Raw genomic sequence first — 14,722 nt, 5'->3', positions numbered from 1 at the left:
GATGGGAGGTGAGGCATACCTTTAGAGAGAATAACAAACTGGCAGATCGACTTGCGAAAGCTGGGGTTTAACGCACAGAGGACTTAGTGACTGTGCTGGAATAGCCCTCAAACTTTGGTGTCACTGTTAAAGTGAGAAAAGAACCTAGGTAATGTGGAAAATTTTCTTTAATTTTGGGGTCAAGACTTTTTTGAAAATTAGGTGCTACTGTGTGGGGGTGCTGACTGTGGAAGTTGCTGTGATGATTGGTGTTTGATGGGTGAATGATAACAACTTCCACATCTATCATGATTTTGTTTACTGTTGGGAAGGTGTTTTAGGGCTGCTAACGATTTGAAATGTGTTATAGTGACGTTAACTTCAGGCAGAGGGATATGGGGTCTTTGGTTCTTGACACTTGTCTGTTAAATGTACAGGTTCTTGAAAAAAACAATTATGTTGGGGGACATGAGATGGCATTTTGTTTCATTTGCTGGGCAGGGCCACTTTGACCCTGAGTAAAAATAGTATGATAGTCATGAGAGGATGCTGGAACTATAGGCTTTTCTAAGGAAGGTAGACTCTTTTTGTGGATAAGTTTTTTCAATGAAGTTCCTGAAAAAGTTGTTGATAAGTTGACTTATGAAGAGGTTTATGGGTAGCAGGATCTTCTGCGGATTTATGGAACTGGTGAGGAAAACTCTGCTTGTGAAGTATCGAATGTCTTGTAATCTATCACCGGGTGGCTGACTTTCTGCTGTTTGAATTGATGATTTTTGCGCTACTTGATTGTCTTTCAAGTTTTTTTGTGGTTTAAGGGTAAGAAGGGTCGAGTTTTATTTTGTTCTACTGCCAGGACCTGATGTGTTTGTGTATTGGCAGGATTGTGCATGTATCAGTCATGGGAAGTGTATAGTGTCAGATTTTTGTATATGCAATTTTTCTGGGTTGATATGGTTAAGATTTGGGGATTATACCTGCTTTTTGTGCCCAGGTATAGCCCACAAATCACTGGTTCTTTACTGATGTATTTTTGAAGGGGATTATTTCCACCTTTCTTTGCACTGAAACTAAAATCTTTAAAAAAAAAAAATAGAAATTTGTTACAATAGTTATGTACTATATTTTGATAGTGACTTACTCAGTGCTTGTTAATAAGGGCCCAAAAGATATGATTGTGCTTACCAACGGATTAAGGCAAGGTGATCTGATGTCTCCCTTTCTATTTGTAATCATTTCTGAAGCTTTATCTAGCTTGTTGTCAACAACGAATGTTAGTAAAAATGTTTTTGAGTTGTAATTGAATAGGGATGGTCCAATCATTACCCATTTATTCTTCGCTGATGATAGCATGATTTTGGGAAGACACTAGTTTAGAAGGTGATGAATTTGAAAATTTTATTTGAATGTTATGAACGTGTGTTACAATAAACTATTATAACATAAGATTGCAATGCAATCACATTACAACCAATGGATGTAATATAATTGCAATCCAAAACAAATGTAATCAAATTGTATTACACTCTGCAATGTTATTAAAGATATTTTTATCCTTCAACTTTGTTACATTATTAAAGACATTTTGCAATGTTATAATTTATTTTTTTAAAATAAGATTTCGAGGGATGTCTCTTCGTTACTCTCAATAACCATTTTCCATTGAATGGTACTTGGTGACTGTCAATAAAATTTATATTGTCTTTTAAAGGAAAAAGAAATGAAAATAAAATATAAAATATAGGAAATTATATTAAGAAATGAAAAAAATATATATAAGATCATAATAAGAAATGAAAATAAAATATATGATATTAAAAATATATTTAAGAGATGATATTATATAAAAATTAATAATAAAAAAATACAAGTATATTAAACTTAGATTTTAATAAAAAAAGGTAATTCTAAAAAATGACATTACATTCCCAACAAAATATTTGTAAATCAAACACTGCAATATTGTCTTCCTTGCTTTTTAATAATTACTTTGATTATATAACAAACACTATAATACTATCTTCTTTATAATCATATTGCTTGTAATCACATTACATTGTAAGGTACCAAATACCATCTAGTACTTATGAATGTAAATTATTGCAACTCTTCTTCTATGAGGAAAAAAAAGTAGGTTATAAGACAAATATTTTAACTTTCAAATGGACATGTTGATACTTGCATTAAGGCATTAAAATATTTGAAGATACATATATACACAAACCAGGATTAAACTAATGTATAAGATAATAATCATATAATAATTGATTAAAACAATTGTTTGGAGCCTAGTAGACTGTAGAGCCAGCAATTTGTTAAACCAGTGCAATATTGTAATTAAGTTGCTTAAGTAAGGAAAGCTAGAATAGTGTGGTAGTGCTATGTGGCATTTAGGAATTTACCTTATAAGGAAACATTGGTCAAGATGCTCGGATCTCGATTTATGAGCCTGAAAATGAGTGTTGTGCAATTTTTTTACAAGCACCTTGCCTAATTCGCAGGCCGAAACAGATTATAATTTAGGCAATTTCCAAGGACTCCCCCTTGTTATTTAGTGACCCAGTTGCATATTGGCAGCCGGATTAGCCAGTATAATGACAACACTCTTTAAGAATTTTGAGCTGTGAGGAAAACTAATCTCAGCCACAAGAAAAAAATTATATGCTGGCATAATTTCACCTATGCTTTTTACTCTCAATGCTTAGCGAAAAGGTCTAGAAAATGGTTTTGGCATAACATAAACTTCTCTCCAATGATCTTTTGCATGTGATTTTTATGATATGTTAAACCTTTGAAGTTTGCTATTTTCAACTTTTTTATACATATGAGAAGAGAGAGAGAGATTTGATCAATCACGGATATCAAATCTTTTAGAAAGCAATAATAACCGCTAAACTAAATTCTATTCAAATATTCATTTTAAAAATGAAACTGAGAATATGTTTAGATTCTATTTGATCGATGCTTTTGCTATTTAGTAATTTTTATTTTTAATTGCTATAAAGCAGAATTAAATGTATAAAATCAAAATTTTAATTGATTAAAAATGAAAAGTAATTAAAATATAACACCAAGTTTTAACATGATTAGTTTATATAAAAATAGTAATTATGATTTTTTTTTTCATGTAAGAAAATGATATATGTTATGTATAATCCTTCAAAGAATCAACTCAAAATTTTATTTGCTTTTGTAATTATTGCTTTTTTTTCTTTCAAAAATTAAAAAAAAAACGTAACAAATAGACCAATCAAATGGAACATCTTCTGTTGAGCAACTTGGTCTTAGCTCATATGGAAAAAGTGAGATGAGGTTGATTTCAATAGAAATCCTAAATTTTGAGCCAAAATGCTTCATTATATATATATATATATATATATATATATATATATATATATATATATATATATATATATATATATATATATTGATTGACGATGCAAATATATATTATATTAGCTTCTTTAGCTTTGTATGTGGAATCTCGTAAGAATAGTTCACCTGTTTTAGCAAGGACTAAATCAATTGAGAGTCAAGCTAACGAGTTGAGACAAAGAGAATAAATTGGAGTTTGGTTTTCAAGAGATTCTCCTTGCAAATAAATCATAGGAAACTTTCAACCTTTATATGATTTGTAATCGTACTTACAGAAATATCTGTCATTTGACCAGAAGAAGACTAGAAAACTATTACGAAATGACATGGTTACGCTGCAAGCAAAAGATTAACATATCCTTTATCACTTGCTAAATGTTATAAATAATAAAGGTTTAGTTAAGAGTTATTTTCCCTTGCTTAAAAGCTGAAATTCATGACAAAATTCCTAAAAAATGATCAAATAAAAATAAATTTGAAGATCAAAACCTATTAATATATTGACAAATTAAGGAATAAAAAAATAATACATATATATAAATAATTATCTTAAAATTATATATATACTGTTCATTGTGTTGAATGACAAAAGTTGTATAATAATTTTAATTAAAGCATCTTAAAACTTGTTCAACTTCACAAGTTGTACCAATAAAGCTAGTTTTGACTTTTGGTTTTTTTTTTTTTCAATTTTTTTGATGGGGACTTCACGCATTCATCTCAATTTTGCCTACTTATAAAAACAAATGTAGTTGATTGGTAAAACTATCAAATTGTGTACCATCTTAGCTGAAATTAAGCTCTAGATGTCTAACCAATGCACTCCACGTAAATCATGAACATCCTTTTCAAAACCAATTAAATAATAAAAGGGTTTTTTTTTTTTCAATCCTAAACCTCATAAATATACCTAATATATTATGTGCCAACCCCTGCTTGTGGATTTAAAAATTTTTATTGTTGGTATGTAGGATAATTATCTTTATATTAATCCTATCTCAAGAGTTATACTGTTATAAGTAAATATAAATGGATAAGATTAACCCTGCATTCTTTTTATCCTCTTTTGAGGTTGTATATACAGTAGTGTGATTGAACTTTGAACCTGCCAGTGGAAAAATGACATAATACTCAGTTAATTGCCTGCCAAGAGTTTTCTCCTTGGCATTTCTGTCAAAGTTGAGAAGCATATTCCTTGTTCCAGGCTATCCAGATCAAAACAGCATTAAAAATTCCAAGTGTAGGACTCTGCTCCATTCGGTAGTAAGCCTGAGTCAGAATTGAATGCCCTAAAAGAAACTCTAAAATAGATTTGTCAATGCACCCAAATCAAAAATTCTTATCTCAGCCTTGATGCTTACACCCCTTTAGTATACCTGAAAAATACAAATTAATGAAAACGAAACTCGAAAAAAATAAAAAAAAAAATTAAAACATTAAATATTTTTTGTTTTCCTTGAATATATATAAAATGTTTACAAGATAAAAAATAGAATCCTTCACTCTCATAAAGAAAAAACAAATGATGCAATGTACAAAAGATTTTTTTAAAAAAATTATTTATTTTTTTAAAATTTAAGCTTTATTAACTTATTCGGAAGATTCCTGTTACAAAATTGAAGCCTGTGGACATTATGCTATTACACTAGCATCATACCACATCATCATACAAGACATTAAGGTGACATTTGGTAATTGATTGGAAATGTGATAATTGAAAATGTGATTATTGACATTTAGTTTAAGATTGTAAGTTTTGTATTGTAAGAATTTAAGTAGAAAAGCTTGAATTCTAAAAAAAAAACCAATAAGGGAAAAATGGTCACAGAAATTTGCAAAAGCGAAAAAGGTAAAATAATAAAAGTTTAATGGACTTTTTTATATAATACAAGGACTTATTTAAATATTGAACTTGTATTTTTATGCAGTACAACTAACCAAAGTAATGTAAAGGATTGTGCATTAAGTTGTATAATTCATCATGTTTTAAACCTATTTGTATGAATGAATTGTTTAATCATATTATATAGATTAAGCGTATAAAGTTATTTTCAAAATAAGCTCACCCTAACGGTAATATCACATGAAAATTCTATAGTTAAATTTTTATGAACGTGAATTATGAGATTATAGTTATAGTATTATTCTAACATGAATGGACAACTTTCTCTTTATTCAAGGTCATGCTGAGACTTGAGATGTGTAGCCTGTAAATGAGGCTGGCCTGGGTTACTTACTTTTTGTTGTAATTTTGAGATTTTCACCTCTCTCTTGTCATCTTTACTTGTTTTCTTGTTGAACGTAATTATTGATATAAATAAATAAATTATGACAATTTGTGATTGGTTTTTAAAAGAATACCTATTTAACAGCTGAAATTTGAAATTTAATTTCACTAAATATATAGAGTAAGATTTATGAAATAATTATAAATAGTTTGTAAATCAAAATCATTGTGTAAAATAAAAAAAGAATAAGAAGAATAATAATAATAATAATAAAAACAAGAGTGTGTGGTGCATTCAGAAAGCAAAATTTCATTGTTTTCAACACGTGGTAAGCTAAGAAAGTCAAGTCATTTTCCCTTGACGTTACCGCCTCGTATATCCGCATATTTAAAACAAGGGCCTGCCTCAATATTTTGGACATTGGAATGGCATTCATCGACCTTTTGGTTTTAATTGTGAAAACAAAGCAAGCATCAGGAAAAGTGAAAACGTCATGGATGACAATTTTTTGGCTTTTAATGTCAATAAACCAACACATGGATCGTTCTTGTTAATCAGAACCAATTCAAATCTTTATTAATTAGGTGTTGAAAGCAAGATAGGGACACAGCACAAGCACGATGTGGGTGGATTTAATCCCATTTAACCTGCAATTAATATAACAAATGAATTGTCAGTACAAACATTTTGATGAAGCAGATGCTTCATACAAGCATTCTCAGATGTTGTGTTAAGAGAACTAACCATACTCCTAATGTCAATTGCTCAAACCGTATAATTGGATTGGAGCCATAGCTGTGACAAGTGAAACAAAGGGAACACAATTCTCTTTCGTGATACAAAGAAGTACCATTCATATATCCCCCTCACCTTTTCAGCTTTTCATATTCTCATGATATAGAGGAAGTCAAGGAAACGGCACAAAAAAACCGTTAGGAATAAGACACTATATATGAAAACAGATGAACTTCTACCAAAAATTCTTGTTCCCTGCTTCTCTTGGAGGACTCATATACATTACAAATTCATAATTGAAAACAATTTCATTGACTTCTTTCTTCTACTACTAAGGTTTTCTCTTGGACCATGCAACGCTGCCTGTTCAGATATTTGACAAATACCCTTGTACTCTGATGATTCCATTTCTACTCCCTGTTGAAATCTTACTTGCATAAGCATTTACTTTTGCTTGGAGCATAAGCAACTTTGTTTAGCATTTAAAATTAAGTACCATTTCTGTTTTAATGGCAACATTTACCCTTTTTATGTTTATCAGTTTTGAAAGCAAATGAAAAGAATTAGATTTTTGAAGTCTCTGCAATAGTAAGCATAACATATCTGCCACCCCAAGTCAAATTATAGTCTCCAAATCCAGTCATTTTGCAACCTAAAAGAAGATTGACTCAGGAAATAAAAGACATCAGCCCAATGGAGATCAACAAAAGTAACAGTCATGAAAGCCCACCAATTGGTTTAGTTCATGCAAAACCGCGAATTCTCAATTTAGTTAATGCCAAACATTTTGAGCTCTCTGGTCTGCATAGAAGAACAGATAAAACTGTTGGAAAGGCATCTGGTTTAACATTCACATAGACTGACATGAGATTGAAACCACAGGGTTCTAAACAGTGATGCCATCCCAATCGTTTATGATCACTTCTGGTTTGTTGACTAAGTTGTAACTGTCGTTTCCTCCAAAAACTGAACACATACATTCAAATGTCCTGGAAAACCAAATGAAAAGGATGATTGTAAACTTTGATCACACAATCATACTTAGGCAAATAATATTAGTAAGATAAATAGGGGAAGAGAAAAATGGAATAATGGTGAAGTTGAAATCTAAAAATTGACAGCATAATGACAACAGGTTGCCGGAAAAAACATAGAAGAGGCTACAGTTGCGTGAAATTTACTAGATAAGGCAGATGAAAATTACACATTATACCAGAACCATGCATTTGCAACCAAGTAAAGAGCTCGAAGTGCTGCTTCTTTTGCCCAGCTTCTGGATTTGCATACTAGACATTCAATGAAAAGGAGGAACATATAATGGCTGGTTATGCTTATAGCATACTGTCAGATCTTGCAGGCAACCTCCTAAAGAAGTTGAGAGGTACAGAAGGAAGTTTGTGGCGGAACCTTGGATGCCTTAGGGCATAAAGGCCTATGAGGAGAGCCACAACCTGGAATGGTGTAACATAAAGAACTATGGCAGCTATCAAACAGAATGTCACAAAAAGAGTGGTTGCTCTTGGGTCTCTCCAGCTTAGCAGAGACTGAAATCTTTCCCCTTGAGTTGCAAGATCACCAATCACAGTCTGAACTCTCCCTGCTATACTTCTTAGACGGTCATATCTCATCCTGACAATATCTGAAGGCCGAGAAGTGGGGAAGGTATCAAACTCTTCATCTAGTTCATCAGGATGGGCAGCATCAGCATGAGAGAGCCGCGTGTCCATGTGAGGAGGGTGTCGTGGCCTCCACCGGTAGTTCCAGATTCCAATTAGGAAAAGGTAGAGAAAAACTGTGGGAAGTATTAGCTCAGGATAAAGAACTAATATAATGAAAAGGATATGAATCAGAATGGTTGTAAGAGGGTTTCTCCAATTGCATATTTGATCCAACCATTTTCCAACTGCAATCAACCCACTTAGAACTCCCATAATTCTGAAAAAGTTCGCTTTGCTTCTCCTCATGCTCCACATGTGTGAATCAACATCAAGCATGTACTCCACAACTTCCTTCCTCAATGGTGGCTCAGCCCGGCTCAGCCTCATTGAGACAATCTGCATAGCCTGGTGCCTCAAGCTATCAAGCTGAATCACAGACAATGGATGGATGTAGTGCATCTTAGGCAACAGCGGATGTGAATACATATGCAGCATGTTAATCAAAGTTGAGCAGGTGAACCTCACAGCCAATTGAACTTCACCTGTCTTCTTAACCCCTGAAGAATGCAGCACCAGAAGAGGATACGAGTGAGTATAGACCCTATCGGCTTCAAGTGTAGACAGCCGTATCCTTACCTTCCCAATTCTCGCATCCTTTGTCCCTCCAGCTTCCCCATGTATATGACCATTATCGAAAACCCCTACTGTAATAACAGTACAAGGGTCGAAAACCTCCCAAGTGTATTGCTCATTCCACTTTGGCATAAAGTTGTCAACAATTGTCCTCGTCCGAATCCACTTCTGCCCATACTTAGCCACACAGTAAGCATCAGTGGTTCCTCGTCCATCTTTTGTTTTCATTGGCATCAGCCCATGAGCACTTAGAATACCCAGTTCCAGAATTCCAATGCTGGGTCTCCATAACTGTTTTGCTGTTGGTCTAAGATCACTACTGTAGTGTGTAGATTCATCCAAAACATGATACCCTCCTTCCAAACAAATCCTTAAGTGAATCCTACTGGAAAATTTTGTTTCTTTCTTCTCTCCATCCACAATCACATGTTTCTCCAGATTGTACCACCTACTGTTCACAGGTTTATGGTCTAACCTTCTCTGCACAGCATGCAGAGGAATTACACACTTCCCCAAGGTTTCATCCTTGTTTGATCCCACCCTATCTTCCACAGTTAGAACCAAAGGCTCCTCAAAAGGTTCAGCAACTACAAACATTAAGTCCTCATTCCACATTGGATTGATAGTCTTAATTTGAGATGTTCTAGTTCTTAAAGCCTGATTTCCAAGAGCAACTTTCACAAAAACTTCTGGGAACCTGCTTTTATCAGTCGGTACCAAGTCCTGAGCTTCAATCACATTCACCCTCACATACCAAAGCTTAGGGGAAAGATACACTTTTGATCGAATATTTGCAACAGCATCAGGGCCAACCGATGCAGCATCTGAATGCCATGCATCAGGAAATGCCTCATCTGCTTGAGTTCCCATCCAAACAGCCAACATGAGCTCTCCCTTAGCTTTATTGCCCTTTCGATCTTCCAATCTATACCACTGTGGTGCCAGTGGGCTATCTGGAGGAACCCTTCTTGGAATTTCATTGAGATCAAACATAACCCTGCCGATTAAATCATCTATAACAACGTCCTTGTCCTTCACTAACACTTCCAAAACAGAAGCTTGAATTCTTTCTTTCGAGAAAGCAAATACTTGATTCCATTCAGGATTGGTCTTCTTCTCGAAATGCTTGGTAACTCCCTTGTAGTTTCCAAGTTTGACCTCAACATAGGGATCACAACTACCAGTTACATCTTTTCCAGGTAAATCCTTGGCCTTGACAACTCGAACATAGAGGTATTGCATTTGCTCAACGAGGTCATAGGTGCAAGACAGCTTATCACCCGTGACAGCTCCTGCCCCAATGTTGGGCGAGGTCTCCTTTAGGGCAAAATCTACAGATTGTGGAGGCTTCTGCATCTTTCTTCTAAAGAACACTCAACAATTATGCAAGACGAGACAACTGTTATCAGGCAAAAAGAAATAGAATATTGAAACACGGTCGGGATGGTAGAGATAAAAATGCTACAGAAACCAAAAGCTGAAGTGTTCAGCTGTGATTATCAGGCAATTTGAATACAAAAGAAAAGAAAAACCCTGCTACAACCTTAAGAGTTGAAAGCTGAAAAAAAAAAGGCAAAAGCTGGGGGAGTTCGAGTGTTGAAGGCTCAAATCTCTAATTAAGGAAGAATAAAAGGAAGTGAAAGAAGACAAGAGGATAAAAATATTTAGCTTTTGAGTAATAGTTTAACACTAGGCACTTGTGGAAAGCTTTCAAGTTGAGACACAAAAACCTGCAAAATCAAAGGAAGAAACACCATGAAAAAGAATTATAACCCATCACCTCCATCTGGAAGCTGAGCAAGAGGAAGAAACTAACATAGTAGGATAAGAATACAGTTTCTATGTGCTGTCATTATTATTGTCCATAATCATTATTAGGGGAGCATTTAATGCAGTTAAAAGCCAATGTAAGCTAAACTTGAAGATTCTTTAAAAAAAAAAACATTTTCCCAGCAACCAAACAGCATTAAAACTGAAACGTTTATCAGAATGTACAATAAGACAATGAATGCGCATTTTGTAACAAGAAAAATCAGAAACAGATCTAAAGCAAGAAAACCCATTAAACCAAACACAAGAAACGGGAAACTCAAGCAAACAAAGAAAATATCTTTATCATGCATTATTGATATTGTCACATAACTTAAAAGAGTAAACAAAGAAAACACACGGTTTCAAAGTTTGAACAACTACTCAAACCAACCCCAGAAAAAGAATCCAACTAGCAATAATGTACCTTTTGCAAGAGTGTAAGAAAAGAAGCAGCTTTCTTGAAGGTGCAAGAATGAAAACCTTTTAGAATATATCTGCTTTTATCTCCATGTTTAGAAGCAGAAGCAAGTGAGGAGTGAAGCAAGATAGAAATGGGGACAAAGGGGGCGGGGGGGTAGTGAGAGAACTGTTAAAAAGACTGAATCTATCCATAAAGAACACAAAGAACCTACTCAGTACCAACTTTTTTCTTTTCACCTTTTCTTTATTGTTTAATTGGTTTTCAATTCTTCTTCGAAGCAATAACAATTAGTAGGAGTAGCAAAGGGGTTAAAAAGAAGAAAAAGAAAAAGGTCACACGTGGGAAGACTGTGGTCGGTTTGGGCACATGCGAGGAGAAGAGTTTGCTTTGTTTTGTTTTGTTTTGTTTCGTTGCGTTTGCTTGTTTGTTGTGTACGTTGGTGGACCTCTGACTTGGTGTTGGGGGTTTCACTTTCTCTTGGGGCACCACAAATCTCTTTGTCTTTTAATCTTATTGGTTTTCTCGTGATATCACCCACCAGTTACAATGTACGGGGCTTTTGTGACAAATATACCACCTTACCCCTCCCTTTTTTAATCTCAGAAAATTCCAGCGCAACCCTCGTAATTAAACAACTCTTACATTTAAAGTCAAACTTTACTTTCATTATTGTCACCATAACGCGTATTAATTAACACCAAGATAATTAACCCAACCAATAAGCACTGGATGTTAAAAGTAATGATTTCAGTTTTGGGAGTCTGAAACGTCCAATTCAATCACCCAACACTCCAACAGCACTATTACTTATAGAAAAATTATTGTATAAACTCCTTTTACAACGTCAATTATTAATACCATAAATTAAAATATGATAATGTAATTAAAGATTATTATGTGAATATGTATAAATTTACACATTTCGTTTATGTAATATAACAATTATTATAAAACAATAAAGTCATACATGTTTGCATAATAATTTTTAACTGTACATAGCATTAGAATTTATTAAAATTATAGTTCACATGATTGAAATGAAAATGTTATAAACAGTTTTTAAATTATTTAAAAAAAATTTTATTATGTTTAATCAAATTTAAATAAAGATATTACGTAATTATGTTATTGTATTACATTAACATATTACGTTATTATCCATTAGCATCACTTGAAAGGTGACAATGACATGGTAACATAACTTGTTAATACTATATAATATAAAATAATAAATGACGTTTTAATTAAAAATAAATAATTAATTATTAATTATAAGTGATTATTTAATTCAAAATAAAAATATAAAAAATTGATTAAACATAATAAAAAATAAAATTTTATTTAAATGTTTTCTAAATATTATGCATAATAATATTTTGTTTGCGACAAGTAACCAATTCTTAAGTCGGACCAAAAATACAACCAGTCCCATAAATTCTAACTTTAAATAAATCTCGTATGAAAATATCGTCAACCTAATTCCATAAATACTCCGCAAAACTACAGCATACGGTCAATTATCGTGTGGTCCAGCTCAGCTACTCCCAAAGAAAACGAAAAGAGAAATGATAATGTACAGTCACTCTCTTCGAAACTCTGAACATCAGTGGCTGGGCAGGCCACAGACTCTATACTCCCGTTCCACGTCTTTGACGTGGTATTCTCTTATTGGTTCAATGAAAAGAATAGACTTTCTGCTGCTTTGGAGATCCTCCTCTATCGAGTGGGGTCACTTTTGACCCGGTGTCAGAGAGGGTTGGCTGAAAATTTTCGGACGTGGCTCACCATTATTGGTACATTACATCTTAACGTTTTTTTTTTCTCTGGTTGTTTTTTTCACTAATTATTAATTAAATTATATCTCTGAATGAAAATCATTGAAATTTACTAATATTACTGTAAATAGTTGTTAGCAACCATTAAGTAAATAACAAAAGTAAAATACACTGATCTATTAATTTTTTATCATAATTACAAGCAAGTCTATTAATATTCAAAATTGATCATTTGTCTCAAAAAATATTTTTTATTAGATACATAAATCTTGTCGTTAGTTAATCGTCAATGTTTTCGTTAATTTGATAACGTAGTAATATTTTTAAAATAATTTTATTTTTCAATAATTTTAAAAATTAACATTATATAAATTATAATTTTTTATTTTTAAAATTTTTTTCCTTTTTATTAAAAAAAATTCTCTCTTAGTTGACTACCTTGTGGCCAAATTTAACTAGAGAGCGCCATTGACCAAGGGAGCATTGATTTGGTGCTCTTTTGGGGAGATCTAGGCGGATCTGGCATTTCACAACTAAATTTGGTCGTAAGGTGACTAATCAATGTAAGAGAGTGCCATCAACTAGTCTGGGAGAAAGGAAAAGAATAGAGAAAGAAGAAGAGTATTTTAGACATTTCGTATTTAAATATTAAAGTCATTTATATTTTTAAAGTGAATTATTTATTTTAAAAACTAATGGACCTACATATAATCATGATAAAAAATTAAGAGAGTAAGTATATTTTACCAAAATAACAACACTAATCTCTCAATATGATTTTATTTTCTCAAGTTGCTTGCATGAGTTCTAGCTGCTTAATGAAGGGCTTGATTTTAAAATCGAAAAGAATTAAATGATAGCCACGACTGTACCCAAGATTAAATAGTAAACAGTGAAAATCTAAGGACAGTGGTTATATTTGTGCATAAATAATCAAAGATTAAATGATAATGATAGTTTTAAAACATTCCCTTTGTCTTTGGATATAATAAGATAAACTTTTCTTCTTTTTTATATTTCTTTTAATATAAAAATGAGAAAAACAAGTGAGCATGGAGAAGATGCCAAATGTTCCCTCTGAAGATTTGGACAAATGCCTTACAGCTTTGTGCTCTGTGCATTTTGTTCTTACGAATTTGCCATGCATGCAAATTAAATAAATTACAAATAGCAGTTATGTGCATTTTTTTTTATGAGATTATATGAATAAGCAAAACCAACTCAATAATTTTAAAAGTTTTAAAACGACATATTCAAATGAGATTTTTTTTAATTGAAATTAAAAAAATTTATTCTTTTAATTTTTTGAGATGCAAAATTTATAACTAAATTTTTATAATCAAGTCATTTTAATATTTTTTTAATTGATAATATAATCAATCCATTTAATCTTTCTTTAAATATTGTTGATCTTAAATAAGATTTTATTAATTTTATTTTGAAAAGCTTCTTTTTCTTAAAGCAACACTTACGAGAATTGTTAATATTATTCTAAAAGCAATATATGCATTTCAAAAAGAATCGAGACTTTTTATATGATTAAGTATGCCGATTGGATTGCACCCGAATATTTGACTCATTAGTTGGTACATGATCCTTGTCTAAAAAGCAGGGTTCAAATCCCTTTCGAACTAATTAAAAACAAATAGGTGGATTGGACTATTATCTTCTATTTGTATAATTTCTTTTAAAATTCTTAACTTTGAAAATAAATCTAAACCATCAATATCAGAATAGTTGTTATATTTTAAAGAATATTCAAAATTAAGGCAATATTTTTTCAATCTAAATAAAAAATAAAAAATACTTTCATACATCTTAAATTGTTCAAATTTACTTTGGAGTGAAAAAATTGCTTAATCTAATATATTTAAGAAGTAATTAATTCTAGATGATTCTTCAAGAGATTTTGTTATTTCATTATTAATATTCTCATCAAATTATTTTTTTCTACGAATGATACGTGTATCACGGAATTTAGATTCTATATTCATTTTAGATGCAATTTTTTTAGAAGAAATCATAGTAAATGCAAATCCATATTACCCTAAGTTGATTGGAAATAGGAGAAATAGTTGAGAATTAATAGTCTTGTACTAATTGGGA

At 32.1% G+C, this 14,722-nt stretch overlaps 1 protein-coding gene across 3 annotated transcripts; it reads right to left on the bottom strand.

Annotated features, from left to right (window-relative positions):
* Positions 1-7,401: 7,401 nt before the first annotated feature.
* LOC18589737 (Calcium-dependent lipid-binding (CaLB domain) plant phosphoribosyltransferase family protein) lies at positions 7,402-11,123 on the bottom strand. 3 transcript variants are annotated; one of them, XM_007014839.3, is made up of 2 exons: positions 10,845-11,123; positions 7,402-10,338 (listed from the first exon to the last, which is right to left on the bottom strand). In XM_007014839.3, the coding sequence occupies exon 2, from the start codon at positions 9,962-9,964 to the stop codon at positions 7,649-7,651; it is 2,316 nt and encodes a 771-aa protein (XP_007014901.3). In that variant the 5' UTR covers positions 9,965-10,338; positions 10,845-11,123; the 3' UTR covers positions 7,402-7,648. The 3 variants fall into 3 exon arrangements, with proteins under 3 accessions (XP_007014901.3, XP_088666032.1, XP_088666033.1); XM_088809906.1 differs by having other exon boundaries at positions 7,402-10,007; XM_088809907.1 differs by having other exon boundaries at positions 7,402-9,971.
* Between the last annotated feature and the right edge of the window lie 3,599 nt (positions 11,124-14,722).

This window comes from Theobroma cacao, chromosome 9, assembly GCF_053813885.1.
Source record: "Theobroma cacao isolate CCN51 chromosome 9, ASM5381388v1, whole genome shotgun sequence".
NCBI lineage: Eukaryota > Viridiplantae > Streptophyta > Magnoliopsida > Malvales > Malvaceae > Theobroma > Theobroma cacao.
Note: the sequence above shows the minus strand (reverse complement) of the source record. Positions and strands in the feature narration are given on the sequence as shown.